Source organism: Malania oleifera, chromosome 12 (assembly GCF_029873635.1).
Source record: "Malania oleifera isolate guangnan ecotype guangnan chromosome 12, ASM2987363v1, whole genome shotgun sequence".
Lineage (NCBI taxonomy): Eukaryota > Viridiplantae > Streptophyta > Magnoliopsida > Santalales > Ximeniaceae > Malania > Malania oleifera.
In genome coordinates, this window is record NC_080428.1 from 82166925 (window position 1) to 82183070 (window position 16146).

At 35.9% G+C, this 16146-nt stretch overlaps 1 protein-coding gene across 9 annotated transcripts; it reads left to right on the forward strand.

Moving 5' to 3' along the window:
- The first annotated feature begins 3432 nt into the window (after nt 1-3432).
- Nucleotides 3433-15525, forward strand: LOC131144711 (cyclin-dependent kinase G-2). Of its 9 annotated transcripts, none has more exons than XR_009133874.1 (10): nt 3441-5678; nt 6366-6501; nt 6658-6746; nt 6943-7054; nt 7159-7265; nt 7355-7530; nt 7635-7704; nt 7890-7967; nt 9357-9467; nt 15165-15525. XR_009133874.1 is itself a non-coding variant. In XM_058093541.1 (6 exons), exons 1-6 carry the CDS (start codon nt 3964-3966, stop codon nt 7452-7454), a joined length of 2259 nt encoding a protein of 752 aa, XP_057949524.1. In that variant the 5' UTR covers nt 3441-3963; the 3' UTR covers nt 7455-7844. The 9 variants fall into 9 exon arrangements, 3 of the variants coding, with proteins under 3 accessions (XP_057949523.1, XP_057949524.1, XP_057949525.1); XR_009133879.1 differs by lacking the exon at nt 15165-15525 and adding an exon at nt 14310-14811 and having other exon boundaries at nt 7603-7704; nt 7888-7967; XR_009133873.1 differs by lacking the exon at nt 15165-15525 and adding an exon at nt 14310-14811 and having other exon boundaries at nt 7888-7967.
- The last annotated feature ends 621 nt before the right edge of the window (nt 15526-16146 follow it).

Sequence of the window (16146 nt, forward strand, 5' to 3'; positions counted from 1 at the left end):
TGGAAATAAAATGAAATTTATAAAGTGTGGATAGAGGGGTGAAATTAAATTTTTTTAAAAATAAATGAATGGGCATGGGATGGGCTTGGGATAGGAGGTATAAGATGGAGATGGAGATACATGTGTGGAAAATGGCAAGGACTCTGACGTAGAACGGAATTGGTCGACCTATATCCTACGGTTCAACCCTCACACAAGCACATACACTCAAAACACACTTCAATTCGTAACTTTTTGTAGGTACATATGAATTATGTGAAAACTTTCGGTGCATGAAAATTGCAGTTGATATGCTGAAGCAATTTCAAGTCCAAGACTCGTATGGGCCCCACCCGATCATGTGGGCCCCGCATAGGATACCTATAATAATAATAATAATATTATTATTATTATTATTATTATTATATCATTTATTTTTACAAATTATATCAATCAAAATATTATTTTATATATATGTACTTATTTACGTACACAAACAGTGTCTATGTACCGTTCCGACCCGCCACGTGGGCCTAGGGGCTACGGTGCTATTTTAGTGACGTCTGTGTACCTGATACCATATTTATCATAATAAATGCAACGGAAGTAATGAAACATTCTCCAAACATGCATTACTAGAGTTTTAAATTCCTTCATACATAAAGGTTCCAAACATCCATATTACAATTGACCCAAAAAGGACAACTAGTTTGGTCTATACAACCATTATACAAGTCCAGAGACTCACAACATAATTTACATATACCTGAGATCATACAAATCTTCACAAAAAGACTATTCTAGCTTTCACCCCTTGATCCTGCTAAGCACGATACCTGTTATTTCCTAAAAAGATAATTTGTATATTAAGGTGAGACACTTCTCAGTAAGGATTATCAAGTTAATATCAGTGTGTGAGCAACATGCATTTAGTGCTTACAGAAAACATTCATTATTCGTTTAACAGAAAATAGCTACTTTACATTGTACGTACTGATACAGTTGGAAATACTTGCTTCATATTCCTGATATAAACAGTCCATTAATTACATAACATCATTTATATAAATCTACAGATATGCATAAAAAACATTTCCTGTGACTAAACGTCATGTATAAACCCTCGTGAGTAGGGTTGTGCGGTCTGAAGGCTGGACAAAAGCCTGGGGTGATCAACCCAGATTAAGTCAAACATACATTTGCATCTAACTCCGACTATGTAGACATCCACAACTTGCTTGTGTGGTTCCCATTGCCCTACCACATTAGGAAAGTCTGGGCTTCTAGGGAAGGTACACCCTCTACTGAGACTAATCGGCTGAAACCACCTACACCACTCTCGTAGTACAATGTGGGAGCACACGGTCACATAAAGAACCTCTAGCAATGGTATCGTGCTCATTACATAATGGTTCTCAGGGTTTCTAAAACATATTATGCAATTTAAGTAATATAAAACCATATTTCAACTCATTTCATATAAAACCTGTCATAGTATAAAACTCGGTCCTCGCGACCATCATATATATAACTCGACCCTCACGGCCATCACATAAGGCCCCCGCGGCTATCATACATATAAAAACTTGGCCCTCACTACCATTATATAGTACTCCCCGCGTTTTTACAAACAATTTCAGTATTTCATAAACATTCATCATTTCGGTTATAAAATAGTACATACATATCATTAACCCGCCGCACAATTTCCAGTATTTTGAACATAACCCGTAGACAACAAAGAAAACATAACATATACGGTTTAAAACACAAAATTTGGCTTCCCACCATTCATTTGTACTTAAAATAGAATAACATTTATCTTAGGTTTGAAAAAGGAAGAGTCTTTTGAACGATCGGTTTTTGAAACATCAACTGAAAACATAAATATACGTACTCCAAAAACATTTTGTACGGTTCAAATTCATTAAAAAAACTGACTTAACTTAATCCCCTTACTTGATTCTGAAAAAGAAACCGAAACAGACGAAAAAATCGAAACCCTAACTTTTCGAACCGGTGGAAACACGAGATTCTATGAGCCGAGAAGGGAGAGAGTGATCCAGGAGTAAAAGAGAGCCCGTAACTTTTCGAATCGATGGAAACATGAGATTCTATGAGTCGAGAAGGGAGAGAGTGATCCAAGAGTAAAAGAGAGCTCGTAGGAGCCTTTTAGTGAAAAATAATCGAAACCCTAGCAGAGCTTCAAAAGAGAATATTTTTAAAAAATGAGCTCACTTCTATTTATAGGTGAGCAGGCCTAGGAGAAAACCGATGCCCGTTTCCCCTTTTCCCACAAAATTGTTGTCGGCTTTGCGGTTGAGTCACCCAGTTGACCCAAAATCGGCAACGATTTTTCTCTACTCTAAAAAACCGTCTACGGTTTTTGTCCTGCCCGCTAAATTTCTTCATTTTTATTTTATTTTCCTTTATTCCTCTCTTTTATATTTATTTTCTTCTATTTTTTGGGTTCGGGTTTCTACAGTCTATCCTGTTTATCTTATAAAATTCTATTTTGACCAAACCGACCTCTAGGGAGCGACTGAACTGCAATGGTTTCTGAGCATTCCCTAAGACAAGATCTTTTTTAATCATCAAACATGGAATTAAGGATCCTACAGAAAAACACCTCTATATTGATATTAATTTAATGACCATGTTTATTATTTTATTATTATTATTATTATTATTATTATTATGCTTTAATCGTATATACATTTTTGGGGTCACTAAAATAATGACGACAATCATTTTCAAAATTTATGTTCTTTGGTGCTCTTAAGCCGTTGCTTATAATATATCATTGGTATTACTTTTCTTATGTAGTTGATTTTTTTGTTTCCCAAATGCACATTTTTGTTTGTTTCAATATTTTTATTAAATTTTAATTACTATAATATATCAGGTACATATTTAGAAAATATGAAAATAATAACTCTTTTTTGTTAATATGAATCATCGATACTTTATGAAAATTAATTCCATCAACAAATATTTTACATATTGGAAAGTTCACAATTTCATTTTCTCAAATTATCCAAAAATTGCTCCCATCTTTGACATAGATACATAATAATTAAATTATTGGATTATAAAGATCACAACAAGGGCAAGTCAAATAGCAATAACAATAATAATAAATATATTTTTCTATTCATAATTTACCATGACACTAAAAAGCTTGAAACTATTATAGGAAAATTCACATTAATTCAGTTGTAAAACATAACTTTCGTTAAGAAAAAAATGATTATATCAATGAGTGCTCTACAATTTGTGAATACAAAGGGGCATTAAATAAATGGAGAAGCATAAACGACATTGCCCCGAGATTTGGGCACTTACTAAAACGCAGTGGGGCAACTTTAGCATATTATAAAATTTGGAGGTGGATTAACAATTAAAGAAACATTAGGGGTTTATATATATTTATCCAAACTACTGGCCAATAAAAAATCGAGGGCTGCCGTTTCCATCAAAACAGACGTCGCAAGAAGGACTCTTCCTCTTTTCAGACGATCTGGGGATTTTCTCTCTGGAACGACCGTCGCCGCCATCACCGTCTCCCTCCCTGCTTCATCGGTAAGCCTTTAATTTATAATCTCTGATGGTCATCGACGTCGCACGAGAGAGCGAGAGCGATTTTGCGGTTTCTGTTTTTCTTTTGTGTTTCGAATAATTTGTAGGTTTCGCAATCGATCTCTCGTTCTCTCTGCAAGTTATCGATTATTCTTGGAATTTCGAGCTGCAGAGCACGAAAAGGGAGGATCTGCGAATAGCTATATTGTGCTGGTTGTGTCTTGTATCTGGTTGATTTATCTGTTGTTGGTCTGGTTTAGGGTTTGGTGAATTTAGAGATTTTGTGAAAAACTGAGAAAATTTGATGTTTGTTCGTGGTTGGGGTTTTAAAGGTGTCAATTTTTGAGTTGGCAAGGGGTTTGTTTAGGGGCGAGCGTTCCATTGAGTATTAGGTTCTTTGTATCTATGGCGGCAGGAAGACATGGAGGTTACCGTGATAATGAATTCAAGGACCGTGAGTCTGATTTGTCGAGGCGGGAGTTTGCTTTTTCAAAAGAGGAGTACAGCCTGCGGAGAAATGGTAATCGGGATCAGGAGCGGGATACAAGAGAAAAAGATAGGGTTAGGATTCGGCAGAAGGATATCAAAGAGAGAGAAGTTGTAAATGGTGGGTACCGATCAACTTCAAGTAGAAGTAACTCTGGCAGCAGTGGTGGAAGTGGTGGTGGGCATAGTAGTCGCCGTGGATTTTCTGTTAGAGCTGTTGATCGAGAGCCAGGTGAGTTGTCTAGCGATAGTGAGTCTGATTATACCATCGACTCTGAATCACTAGTAAAAGATAATAACGAGGTTTCAAAGTTAGAGAATGACACGCGGTCACCTTTGAATAATAGAAAGAGGAAGTTTTCACCCATTGTTTGGGATAGAGAAGATAAAGAAGTAAGCCACGCTTATAAAAGCAATGTTGGAATGCCAAATGAAACTCTTCCTCCACCTCTGCTCCCTAAGGCACATCGCCCGTCACCTAATCTCATCCCAAATGGGGTTGTACAGAGTTCTCCAATTGAAAATAGTCAACTCCAGATCTCACAAGCTTCACCAGTTAAGCCTGCAGTGGCTATGGGGTCCCATGGGGATGGTCTGCCTGAATCTCCAGTAGGTTCGTCTTCTCCACAACAGCAGCAGCAGCAGCAGCACTGGGGTAATGATCAGGAAGCTGATCAGCTAGAAGATGAGTATTATGTTCCAACCACCAGGAATATATCTGCGTCTCGTTGGGCCGATGAATCCAATTCTCCAGCTGATGAGGGTGAGATTTCAGATGATGAACAAATTCCTAAAAGGGGGAAGAAAATTCTTCTTTCTGAGTCTTCAGATGCAAGATTAAATCGCAGGCCATTGAGTCCCGAAATCAGGGAGCTTAAGAGAGATGGCTCTGATGGAACAAGGGCAAAATCATCTGATTCTGATGAAGGAGGAATTCATGGAGATGATTATCCTGATAATGATTTTGATAAGAGTGACTATATGGAGATAGATGAAGAGTGTGATACTAATGGTAATAGTGCCAACCAATCAGATACAGATTGTGAGGACGAGAGTAATTCCCGTGATACGCCAGAGCCTGTGGTCCCTCAAAGAAGTGTAAATATGCTTCAGGGATGTAGAAGTGTTGATGAGTTTGAGAGATTGAACAAAATAGATGAGGGCACCTATGGTGTTGTCTACAGAGCTAAAGATAAAAAGACGGGGGAAATTGTTGCACTTAAGAAGGTGAAGATGGAGAAAGAAAGAGAAGGTTTTCCTTTGACTTCTTTGAGGGAAATAAATATTCTTCTTTCTTTTCATAATCCATCAATTGTGGATGTGAAAGAAGTTGTAGTGGGAAGCAGCATTGATAGTATTTTCATGGTCATGGAATACATGGAGCATGATCTCAAAGGACTTATGGAGACAATGAAGCAGCCATTTAGTCAGAGTGAGGTTAAATGCTTAATGCTCCAGTTATTGGAGGGTGTCAAGTATCTTCATGATAATTGGGTGCTTCACAGAGATTTGAAAACATCAAATTTGCTTTTGAATAATCGGGGTGAGTTAAAGATTTGTGATTTTGGTTTGTCTCGTCAATATGGGAGCCCATTGAAACCATATACTCATTTGGTGGTTACTCTATGGTACAGGTGAGTCGCACTACATTTGCACATATTCCCATCCTCCAACTGGCATGAATAATGCTTGTGCTTTTGTTGTTTGTTCATTCACTTTTGTTCCAAGCATCATCTTTTTAATTTGCCCTAGTAGTGGAATATATGTGCTATATTTTTTTTAGTACTACCAATGGGTTGGGGACACAAGCATGCACATTTCAGTGTGGGTTGTGCATGCTTGTGCACGTCTCTGCACAGATATGCATGTGCATCTGTATAGGTTCTTTGGTGAAATATGAACTTTTTTCAAGCCTATTGTTGGTTTGAACAAGAATTTTTATTGTAAGCTGGGGTGTTCTATTGTTGTTGTAACTGTTAGTAAATAGTGCAGTCACATGTTTTTGGTAATAGTTATACCGTGTTCGATCATTTGTCATCTGAATTTCTATGTAGTGATTACATGAGAATGCATGTTTGAAGTTGCTATTTATCCATCCTACTGCAGTTCCTTTTTCCCTTAAGTTTTTCGCCTTAATTTTGATGTGGACCAAGTACCAGTTCAGTTTAGCTGGTTATTTTTCCAGCAGTGGTCCAGTGGTTGTTTGTTGCATTTGAAATTTAGTTGGCTTTGCTATTCTTGTTATGCATAATCTCGTACTTTGGAATTTATGACAATTTTTGGGATAAATCAAGTAAATATACTCCTATTTTTTCCCACAGGGCACCTGAACTACTGTTGGGAGCTAAACAATACTCAACAGCGATTGATATGTGGTCACTGGGTTGTATTATGGCTGAATTGTTATCTAAGCAACCACTGTTTAATGGGAAAACTGAATTTGATCAGCTTGACAAGGTAATTTAAGAAGGCAGTTGAATTTTTGTCATCCTTGATCCTGAACTAAAATTGATGTTGCATTACGATGGCTGATTTGTTTTTTTTTGTTACACATTAACATTGATCTTATTCGCTGTTTTTGTTTTTCTCATTTGTTTGTATTTTTGGTTACAGATCTTCAGAACTCTTGGTACCCCAAGTGAGACGATTTGGCCTGGGTTTTCCAAATTACCTGGAGTGAAGGTCAATTTTGTCAAGCACCAGTGAGTATTCATTTTGTGTAAATAAAATTTTTACTAAGTTGAATATTTTATTCAGGTGTTCTTATTATTGCCACTGTTTTCCCAGGCTTCCAGCTTTGGGTGATTCTGGTCTGGCTTTCTGGCCTCCATTGGTGAAACTTTCAGTTACACAGAAACTCATTATTGTTTATATTAACCACTGACATGTTCCTTTCAGGTATAACCTATTACGTAAAAAGTTTCCTGCTACCTCGTTCACTGGATCTCCTGTTCTCTCTGATTCTGGATTTGACTTATTGAACAAACTTCTAACTTACGACCCTGAGAAGGTAAACTTCACTTAAATTATCAGTTCCTATCGGAAACATTGTTATTAATGGGATAATGTATTCTTTTTTTGTTGTCTTATTATTGTCTGTCATATCATTTACAGCGGATAACTGCCGAAGCTGCTCTTAACCATGAGTGGTTCCGTGAAGTACCTCTTCCCAAGTCTAAAGATTTTATGCCTACTTTTCCTGCTCAGCATGCTCAAGACCGGTATGTTGATCCCTTTTTTTCCCCTGGTCCAAAATTTGTCTCAGATTCTTTGGGTTCATTTTTATCCGAAGTTGGGGTTCCATTGACAGGCGTATGCGGAGAATAATGAAGAGTCCAGATCCATTAGAAGAGCAGCGTAGAAAGGAGCTGCAGCAAGGGGAGTTGGGAACGGGGGGTTTGTTTGGTTAAGCTAATAAACAGGTGTTTGCTGGCCTTCGGTATCAATGCTTGAGTTTTTCAGTGCTTCCAGATGGAAATGGTTGAGGTGAGAAGATGCACTGAACGGAAGTTTCAAACATTTTTTGTCAGACGATCATTCATGCTGTTTTTTTAGCAGGCAACTGGATGATTTCATCTCTTCCTGAGCAGATTTGTTGCAGGTTAACATTGTTCACCAGCATCCGCCATGTAGGAATGCTTGTGACACTTGCATTGCAAGGTGTGACAAAATGGCCTTTATTCTCTGAAAAATTTGTTTTAGTTGAAACCTCTGTATGTAACATATGCTCATTGGCACGCTGTAAACAGTTCTCAATATTCGGTTTTTGAATACCAAAAACAGTATGAATTTACTACCCACTTTTGGTTTTATATTTTTTAATCTTCGCGTTGTGTTTGCAAGAGACTGTTGGTGTAAGGCGGAGGGGACGTTCTTTGCTTTTCATTGATGGAGAAGTTGACAGAAACATTTGTACTTTTAAGGTAATTTATTGATTTGATATATGTGGAATATGATGAGGGATCAGGATTTTCATCAATGAAGCATTTTGTCACTATTTGAATATTGAAGTTGAAGCATGCTGAGATATTTAGTTTTTGGATTTAAACTATCAATAAATTTTTTTTATTTTAGTTAAAAAAAATTCACGGGCACCACTCTCTGCGTGGGAACTTTTTTTTTTTTTTTGGATCAGCAAACAAAGGTTCATTAAAGGGCATCAAGGGGATGCCACCTATGTACAAACAACAATGCACTTACCTGTTCTGCTGGGTATTAAAAGAATCAATGGCACTCTGTTGTGCGGGATCTTGTTGATGTGGAGAAGTAAACAGGTTTTATTTGTATGGCATTAATATGCCAATGGACTTGGGAGGAGCAACTCAGTGTGTGCTTTCATGCCTGATTAACAACTGTGCTTCAGAAGATATCGTTTTTATTTTTTAATTTTTGGGTGGTGGGCATATATTTCTGCAGTGGTTTTTTTTTTTTTTTTTGGAGTTGTGGGGGGCGGGTAGAGAAGTTTCTGCATGTGCTTTTAAGTTTCACAGTTCTGATGGAATTGGTGCTTCGGGTCAATGATTAATTCCTAAATGTATGATTTTGATTGACTCATTCTAGGAGATGTTGTTTGTTGATTGATGGTTCTATGGGCTTGACAATTCCTTGATTTAGATGGGGAATGTGGAAGGCAATTCATTATGCTCCAAACAGATTGTTCTTTATCGTACCATATGCTTATCAAGACAATTTTTGCTTTTTCACTCATAAATGTGTGACACTTTATTCTCAATTAAGAACTTAAAATTCTCACACACATATTTATGAGGTTTGAACCTATAATGTCATGTTTTTCGGCCCTCTTATCACCTAATCTTGGCTTCACTGTACATTCTGGAGTTCATGAAGAGATGTTAAATTCTCAGTTATATAATTTTGCACCTTGAATTTGGTTCCCTCATGATTATATAAAACTTTTATCATTATCAAACTGTACAATGAAAAATGACCAAATTTGCTTTCATTGTTAGAACCACTATTGCATTACTTCACTGCTTAAATGGGGTGGCTAATATGCATAGAAGCATATTTTTTGTTGATATAAAATGATTCTTCATGCTTTGGTGAGTGATATATAATGTAATCATAAATAATTAGTGTCTTTCAGTTTTAATGCTCCAATATTTAATTCATTGCATTAGAACTCTAGGGGTTTCTTTTGATCTTAAAGGGTAGTGACATCTTAGTCTATGGAAGGACTGAGACATTGGCTTTATAGCTCTATTGTTTCTGTTTTGCAATTATGGTGTGAAAAAATTCAAGCTTTCACGCTCCTGAATGTTTATGACATTTGTCTGCAAATGTCGCTGCAGTATCAAAGCAAGCAGGTTGAGGAGGTCACCTGCATTCACAAGAATTTATAGAACTTCCAATTGTGTTTTCCGTTCTACAGGGATTGATAAGTTCCTTCTGGCTCAATAGAGGTACCTTACGACTCTTGTTTTGCTTTAATACATTCAATTAATATGATTAATTTGTTTACAACCATTTGCATTGTTGGGTTCCTACTTGTATGCATTTGTTGTTACCCATTAACAATTGGACGCCCCTATTGTGTTTTTCAAGTGCAATTCATTCTGTTCTTGTTATTGAAGTGACAGCAAATATTACTCTATTAGGAAAATAAAAAAATATGTATATTTCTGCATTCATGCTGCATGCTTAAAAAATATTTTGCTTTTATTAATTTTCATCATTTGTTAAAATTGCTATGGTATTGGTTAGGTTTGTAATAACCAATTTGTGTTCAATCCTAATTCATTTCATCACTTGAACACAAGGAAACTTTAGATAGGTGATGCTCAGAAGTGAACTTGAACTGTAGACTGTTTAGGAGGAACCGATCAGTATGAATTAACTTTTTGGGGGCCTGTTGGGTATTATTTCTGTTTTCCATTTTCATTTTGTTCAATGAAGAAAATTGGGTTATGACAAAGAGTTTGTTTACTGGCATGAGTTTTTTGTTTCTTGTTGGTTTTTAATTGTTTTTGAAAAAACTGAAAATTAGTTTTTATGGTTTTCAGTTGTTATAGCCACGTGTCTGCTTAATATACAGAATTAACTTTTGTGAATTAAATTATTTATGTTAGGTACAAATTTTAATTAAAAAGAAAATATATTATGTAAATATAAAATATAATTAAAATAAAAATATCCTTAAATTTTTTAAAAATATGTAAAATAATAATTTTAATATTTTTCAATTTTCATGTACAATAAAATTGTTCTTGTAGCACTAGAAAGTGAATCTTGAAATACAATAATTAAGTAAAGTAATTATAGTATTTTATATTTGTATTATAATATATATTATATTTTTATTATTTAAATCATAATTTTAATTGCTATTTGATTCAAGGGAAAAAAATGAGCATTTGTTCAATCAAGTTTTTAATTTGTATTGTTCTTTATAAATATTAACCAAACAAGTTGCTGGGTTTTTGTTTTTAGTTTTCATAATTTTTGAACAAACAGCCCCTTTCTTGACATTTGACTCTATTACCTTGATTCAGCCCTCAGGTATATTGCATTCAGGATTCATGGTGTAATCATGTAAGATCCTGAATGGTGTTTGGAAATTGGGATGCTAGTAGGGGAGGTGTCTATATTGTTTGATAATTGGCAATTGTTCCACTTTTTGCTATGTAGAAATGGATTTTGAGTTTGATGTGCATTTCTGTGATCTTTTTGATTACAATATTACATTCGGTGATCCATGGGACCCATGCAAGCTTGGGTTCGATGAGCTATGAAGTCTTTTACAGTGTTTGTTTCGCAGGAATAGGTTTCACATGACTTGACTGGGCTGAATAGCATCAACTGAGTTAGCTATGATCCTATATTCCTATCTCATGTTTGGCCTCCCATTTAGAAGGGACATGATAAGGACATGAGCAGAATTTTATTTTATTTTGATTTTTATGCTAATAATAACATAGTCATGTGCCCTCAGCTGTCTGGTTGAGGGGAGGGGAACTGGCAGCTCTTGCCATATGTATTAAATGAGGAGCCGATCGTGCTCCCCCCCTCCCTTAGCTTGTCCAGTCACTCTCTTTGGCCACGCCAACAGAGGCAATGAGAACTTAGCCAAGCCTATATTGCTTTAGCCTGGGAAACAAACATGCTGTTAGCGACTAGGATTCCAAATTTTGCCTGCCTTCATGTGGTTCTATGATTTCCCCTTCTATTTTGGCAGGAGTGCAATTAGAACACATGCCTAATACATTTCTAGGGACCATTGTAAAGTTATTTCTAGTAATTGTGAAATTGTGCTTCAAAATGCTGTTAGAATTGTTTGCATTTAGTCTGAAGTTTAAATTGGATTGGTTAACTTATTTGGAGTATCCTATACTTATTTAGATTATGGTTGGCAGTTTTTATTTATTTATTTATTTTGGGGGGTGGGGGAGCAGAAGCGATCTTACTCAAGAAAGATTATATTAGGCAATTTTCCTTCTTTCTGTTAACTGGTGCTTTAATAAGGGAGAAGAGGTGAGGCATTTTAATCATTGAGAGTCGAGGCGTGAGCCTTGAGCCTTGAGTCATTCAAACGTATTCCTTTTGGAAATTTTATTTCTTGATAAAAACTTGTAAAATAAATTATGTATGATTTAAAAAATAAATGGCAAGTCCAGAAAATAATACAAAAAAATGTAAAAAAAAAATCACATATAATTTGTATATCCCTTATTGGCCATTAAAAAAAAATAATTCATTCAGTAAATCATGCAAATGGAAGGGTGTAACTTTAAAAAGTTCAAATTTTCTGGCCAATTTTAACTAATGCACCCAAAGTGCATAAGCCTCAACTAAAAATGTGCACATGGCATCACTTTTATGTACAAATGCGCAAGCCTTAATGTGTATTGCGTTAATCTTTTTGGGATTTGATCGAGCCTCAGGGTGTTTTAGGCATGCATAGTCTTGAAGAGAGCCTTTCAAAAGTCAAAACATTGAATATAATGTGGCAGTTACTGTATAATTCTTTTGTTTTCAAACATTCTCTTTGCAGTTTACTACTTGGTTTTGACTTAATATGCACACATGAAGACCTGAAATAATTGATGTGCGACTCTCCATTTTTTTTGCATATAACATGGGGGGTTTAAATCCTTACACATTAGGTGAATTTTTATTTAATTTAATTTAAAGTATGAGATACAATGTAGAATTTAGGGGTTTTACTACTCTATGCATGAGGAGGGAGTGAGAGAGGTGGACAGCCGATGCTTTTGGTTTAAATCTTTATTAAATGTGCAGGAATTAGGAGGGAGGGAGGGAAATTGCAAATGGATGGACCATCCATGTTGTTGGTTTAAATCCTTACCCATTGAGTGTGCTGGAATTGAGGTTGTGCAATATGTAAGGCCTCCATACAATTTAGCAAAAGGATGTTGTCCCTTAGATGGTGTATCTCTTTTGTCTTTCTTAATATATTTCTTTTTCTATTAAAAAAAAAAACAGTTCAGCACAAGGAGATCTTGAAAATTAGTGCTCAGATGATGCTCAATAGTAGCTTGTTTCCGTAATTTCCCCTGCTTATTCTTTTTATTCGTTCATTTTTGTTGGGGGAGGGTATGATGAGGATTTTGCATATTGAATGGCATGAGATGGAGAAATGCTTTTGGAATAATTAGTAATGTGTGTGGGGTAAAATGTGTTGGTAAAAAAACAAAAGAATGACGATATTGAGGTTGTTTTAAGTAGTAGACAAGAAAATAAAGGAGGAGAGGTGGCAATTGCAAGAAGCTGGAGGTCAAGATGAGTGCTTGTGCTCTGCTGTTTGGGACTTTAAAAAAAAAGTGCTTATTATAGGAAGTACTTAAAAAACTTCTTACTTACGATAGATTTTTCTGTAAGCAATCTAAGATGGTTGTGGTTTGGTCATTGTGTGGTGAGGCTACTGAATGCTGTTCTAAGTAGTGTATGAATGAAGTTGAAGGTAGTCAACAAGGAGTGGCCTAAACAAAGTAGAGATTATGTTAAGATTATAGTATATTATGGAAGTACAAGTATATTTTTTTCATTTTCTACTCTCTTTGAGGTATACTCTATATGGTTTTGAGTTGTGTATCAGTGGAGAAGTTGAAATGATTGATGTGCAGCTCTCATTCTTCATTATTTGCATCCTTAAAACCCTAAACCCTAAACCCAAGAAAGGAGAGTTTACTGGTAGTTTTTAGGGGTTTTATTACCCTCATCTGGAGGAGTAAAAAGGGGATGGGAGAAATGGGTGGACAGGTTGTGGCTAATTTGGATTTATTGTCTACTGCTTATCTGTAAGGGGAATATGATAAGGATTTTACCAATGGGACTAAAGTAGATTGTATAAGATGGAGAAATGCTTCTGAACTGTAAGTGCTGCGTGGAGAAGAGGGATTTTTATAATTTTGTGACAGCTGGCGGTAGGCAATCAATAGTTGTAACTAGAAAGGCCAGAAGGGTTGGCAATGCTGTTAGTGGATTGCGTTGAGCCTCATTCAGCCCCCTGGAAATGTGCATGTGCACGCATTGGGAGGAAATTCCATTTAATTTTTTTTCCTTTTTCTTCTCTCAAAGTTCTTGATTGTCTAGAATTTGGACTTTGCGTAGTTGCATTACATTCTGATATATGAGTATTGTCATGAGCTATGTGGTGTTTTGTTAAATGATGGAAATTTGGTTTAGAATTTATTGCCCTTGTGAATTGTGAGGGAAGGTTAGAGAGCATTGCCTTTCCCCTTTTGAGAGGAAGTGTGTGGACCCTGTTAGGTGAAACGGGCTTGAACCTATTTTTGTTGGCTTTTTGGGGTCAAGGTTGAAGTATTTTAGGAGTCTGAACCTTGGATTTAGAGTGTTACGGAATTCAACAAAACAGCATGGTTTTGTATTGCATTGTGTTAAATCCATATGGGCCCAAGTCCAGGGCTTGGATTCAATGCTCTCAAATACATCCTTAGAATCTAAGCCATGCATTTGCTTAGAAGTTTGATGGATGGATTTTTTTTTTTGGGGGGGTGTGGGGGGAGCCCTTATTGTTAATATATAAAGACCTGTCTATTTAATTGTTGTTATTAATTCTATTTCTTTTGGTTTTGTAGTTTTTTGAGTGATCTTAGTTAATTTAAACATTTGTTTTTTTTGTTTCGTTTTTTTTACCTGTTTGGATATTTGACAGCCCCCATTCTGATTTTGCATCCAATTTTGGCATATCATAATTTTATAGAGAGAAGACCTTGTGGGGGAGGGGGTTGGTGGTTTAATATTTTTGGTTTTCATCTGTGAAGTTGGAAGCAGCTGGCATATTCTCTGGGAATCACCTCCAATGGTTGAAGGATGATGGCATTGTGTGTTGGATGTGGGCAGCTATCCCACGCGCATGCGCGCGCGCGCGCACACACACAGAGTAATGGTGTGGTTTTCCTGTGCTTAGGACTCTCAGCGGCAAAACCAAAAATGTTAGGCTGCGGAGAGGGAGGGAGAGAGAGAGAGAGAGAGAGAGAGAGAAGATTGGCAGATGGAAATTGGTGGTGAAGTGACTGCATTCCGTTATTTTGAAAATAAAAATTCTGGACAGGAAATTTTGGTTGGAGTTGTCTTTCAGGTGTAGGGATGGTGCACTGAAAGTTCTGAAACTTAGATGAGGTAAAAAGGAAAATGTGATGATTAAGTGTGAGGAGGAAATGTGGAAGGTTGGCCTGATGGGTCTTTTCCTGCTCTGTTGGTGGGTTCTGTTGGCAATACAATTAAATGAGATTGGAAGAAACATTTTGTGCCAGGTAAAGCAAATCCTTCTCAAAATTAATCATTAAAATAATGTTGGTGGGGGGGGGGGGGTTGTTTATTTTTACCTGTCCCCAAATAATACCAATCAAATCATAATCATGGTCATCTAATTCACAGCATCATCACCAATTGGGAATTTAACCAGCTTGGGCTTGTAATATTTTTTTTATTCATGTTATTTCTGTCCCAACATGTTATGCAAAGATTATTAAAACAATTCATTTTCCAATCTGCAGCAATCGGAAGATCAAATTAATTATCTCTTTTCTCCATCTTTTTTTTTTTTAAACTTATTTTTTTAAAACCCTCTTAAAATAAAAGATCTTTTGCTACACTGGGATGATACTGTCTTGTAGGAATTACTATATGATTTGAAGCATTTAACCCTGCATGGGAGAGGGCATTCCATGAACTCGGTCTTGATTTTGTGCTCTCATGGCTGATCCGGCTTTGCAAGTTCTTTCAAGTGCAAGCTTTCATTGTGTAGAGGGCACGAGGACTCGAGAATGGGAGCTCTCCTGCCCCGGGATCTGTGGTACCCCCAAACACCTACTACTATATGTAGGTAAAGTTAAAATTAGTAAGGAATGTTTTCTCGGGCAAAGAACATATTTAATTAAAGAAACAACAGAGATGCAATGGCAAAGAGCCTCATTGTAAATGTTCTACTGCAATCGTTATTAATAAGAGGCTGGAAGCACGATATATTTGAATTAACCACTGTTTTGGATGAGGAAAACTATTAAATAAAATGTGTAGATTACATTACAAGCCCCATGTTTTTTTAAAAAATTATTTTAAAATCTTTTAAATTTTAAAATTGTGATAATTAATCCTTAAAATTTCATATTGAGGCTATACCAGGTTCTTGTTATGACTTTTATCCAAGTTGAAACTTTTAACTTTTTTAGGAGCAGAACTTCTAGAGATAATTTATTGAAGTATGATTACTGCTAACATGATGTACATAATATTTACTCACCCAATAGTCATCTTCGAAGCAATCGCTCTCGTTTCTAAATTAAACCTATCAACATAGTCAAAGAGAGAATGAGTACCACTAGTAATGCCATGGTAATCCTTAATTTTCGGTATTTCATGGTAACATTGCACCTTTGGTTTTTTCAAGAAATTTAGCATAAAAGGCACCATACATATTCTTCTAGTTAAAAACACAATCAAGACTAGAGTTATTAACAAATGTATAAATTTGGTTTTTATATATATATGAAAAAAAAAAAAGGTTGCCAAAGAATATTTTTCAACAATAGAATGTTGTTAAATAAATCTTTATTCTGATAGGAGGAACGTCATTTTGAATCTATACAGCAGATTTTA

Bases quoted from the DNA above. Each gene is read 5' to 3' on its own strand.
- LOC131144711 (XM_058093540.1), top strand. From the start codon at position 3,964: ATGGCGGCAGGAAGACATGGAGGTTACCGTGATAATGAATTCAAGGAC. The intron at 6,502-6,657 runs GTAATTTAAGAA...TTTTGGTTACAG, and splicing joins AATTTGATCAGCTTGACAAG to ATCTTCAGAACTCTTGGTAC. The intron at 7,055-7,158 runs GTAAACTTCACT...TATCATTTACAG, and splicing joins TAACTTACGACCCTGAGAAG to CGGATAACTGCCGAAGCTGC.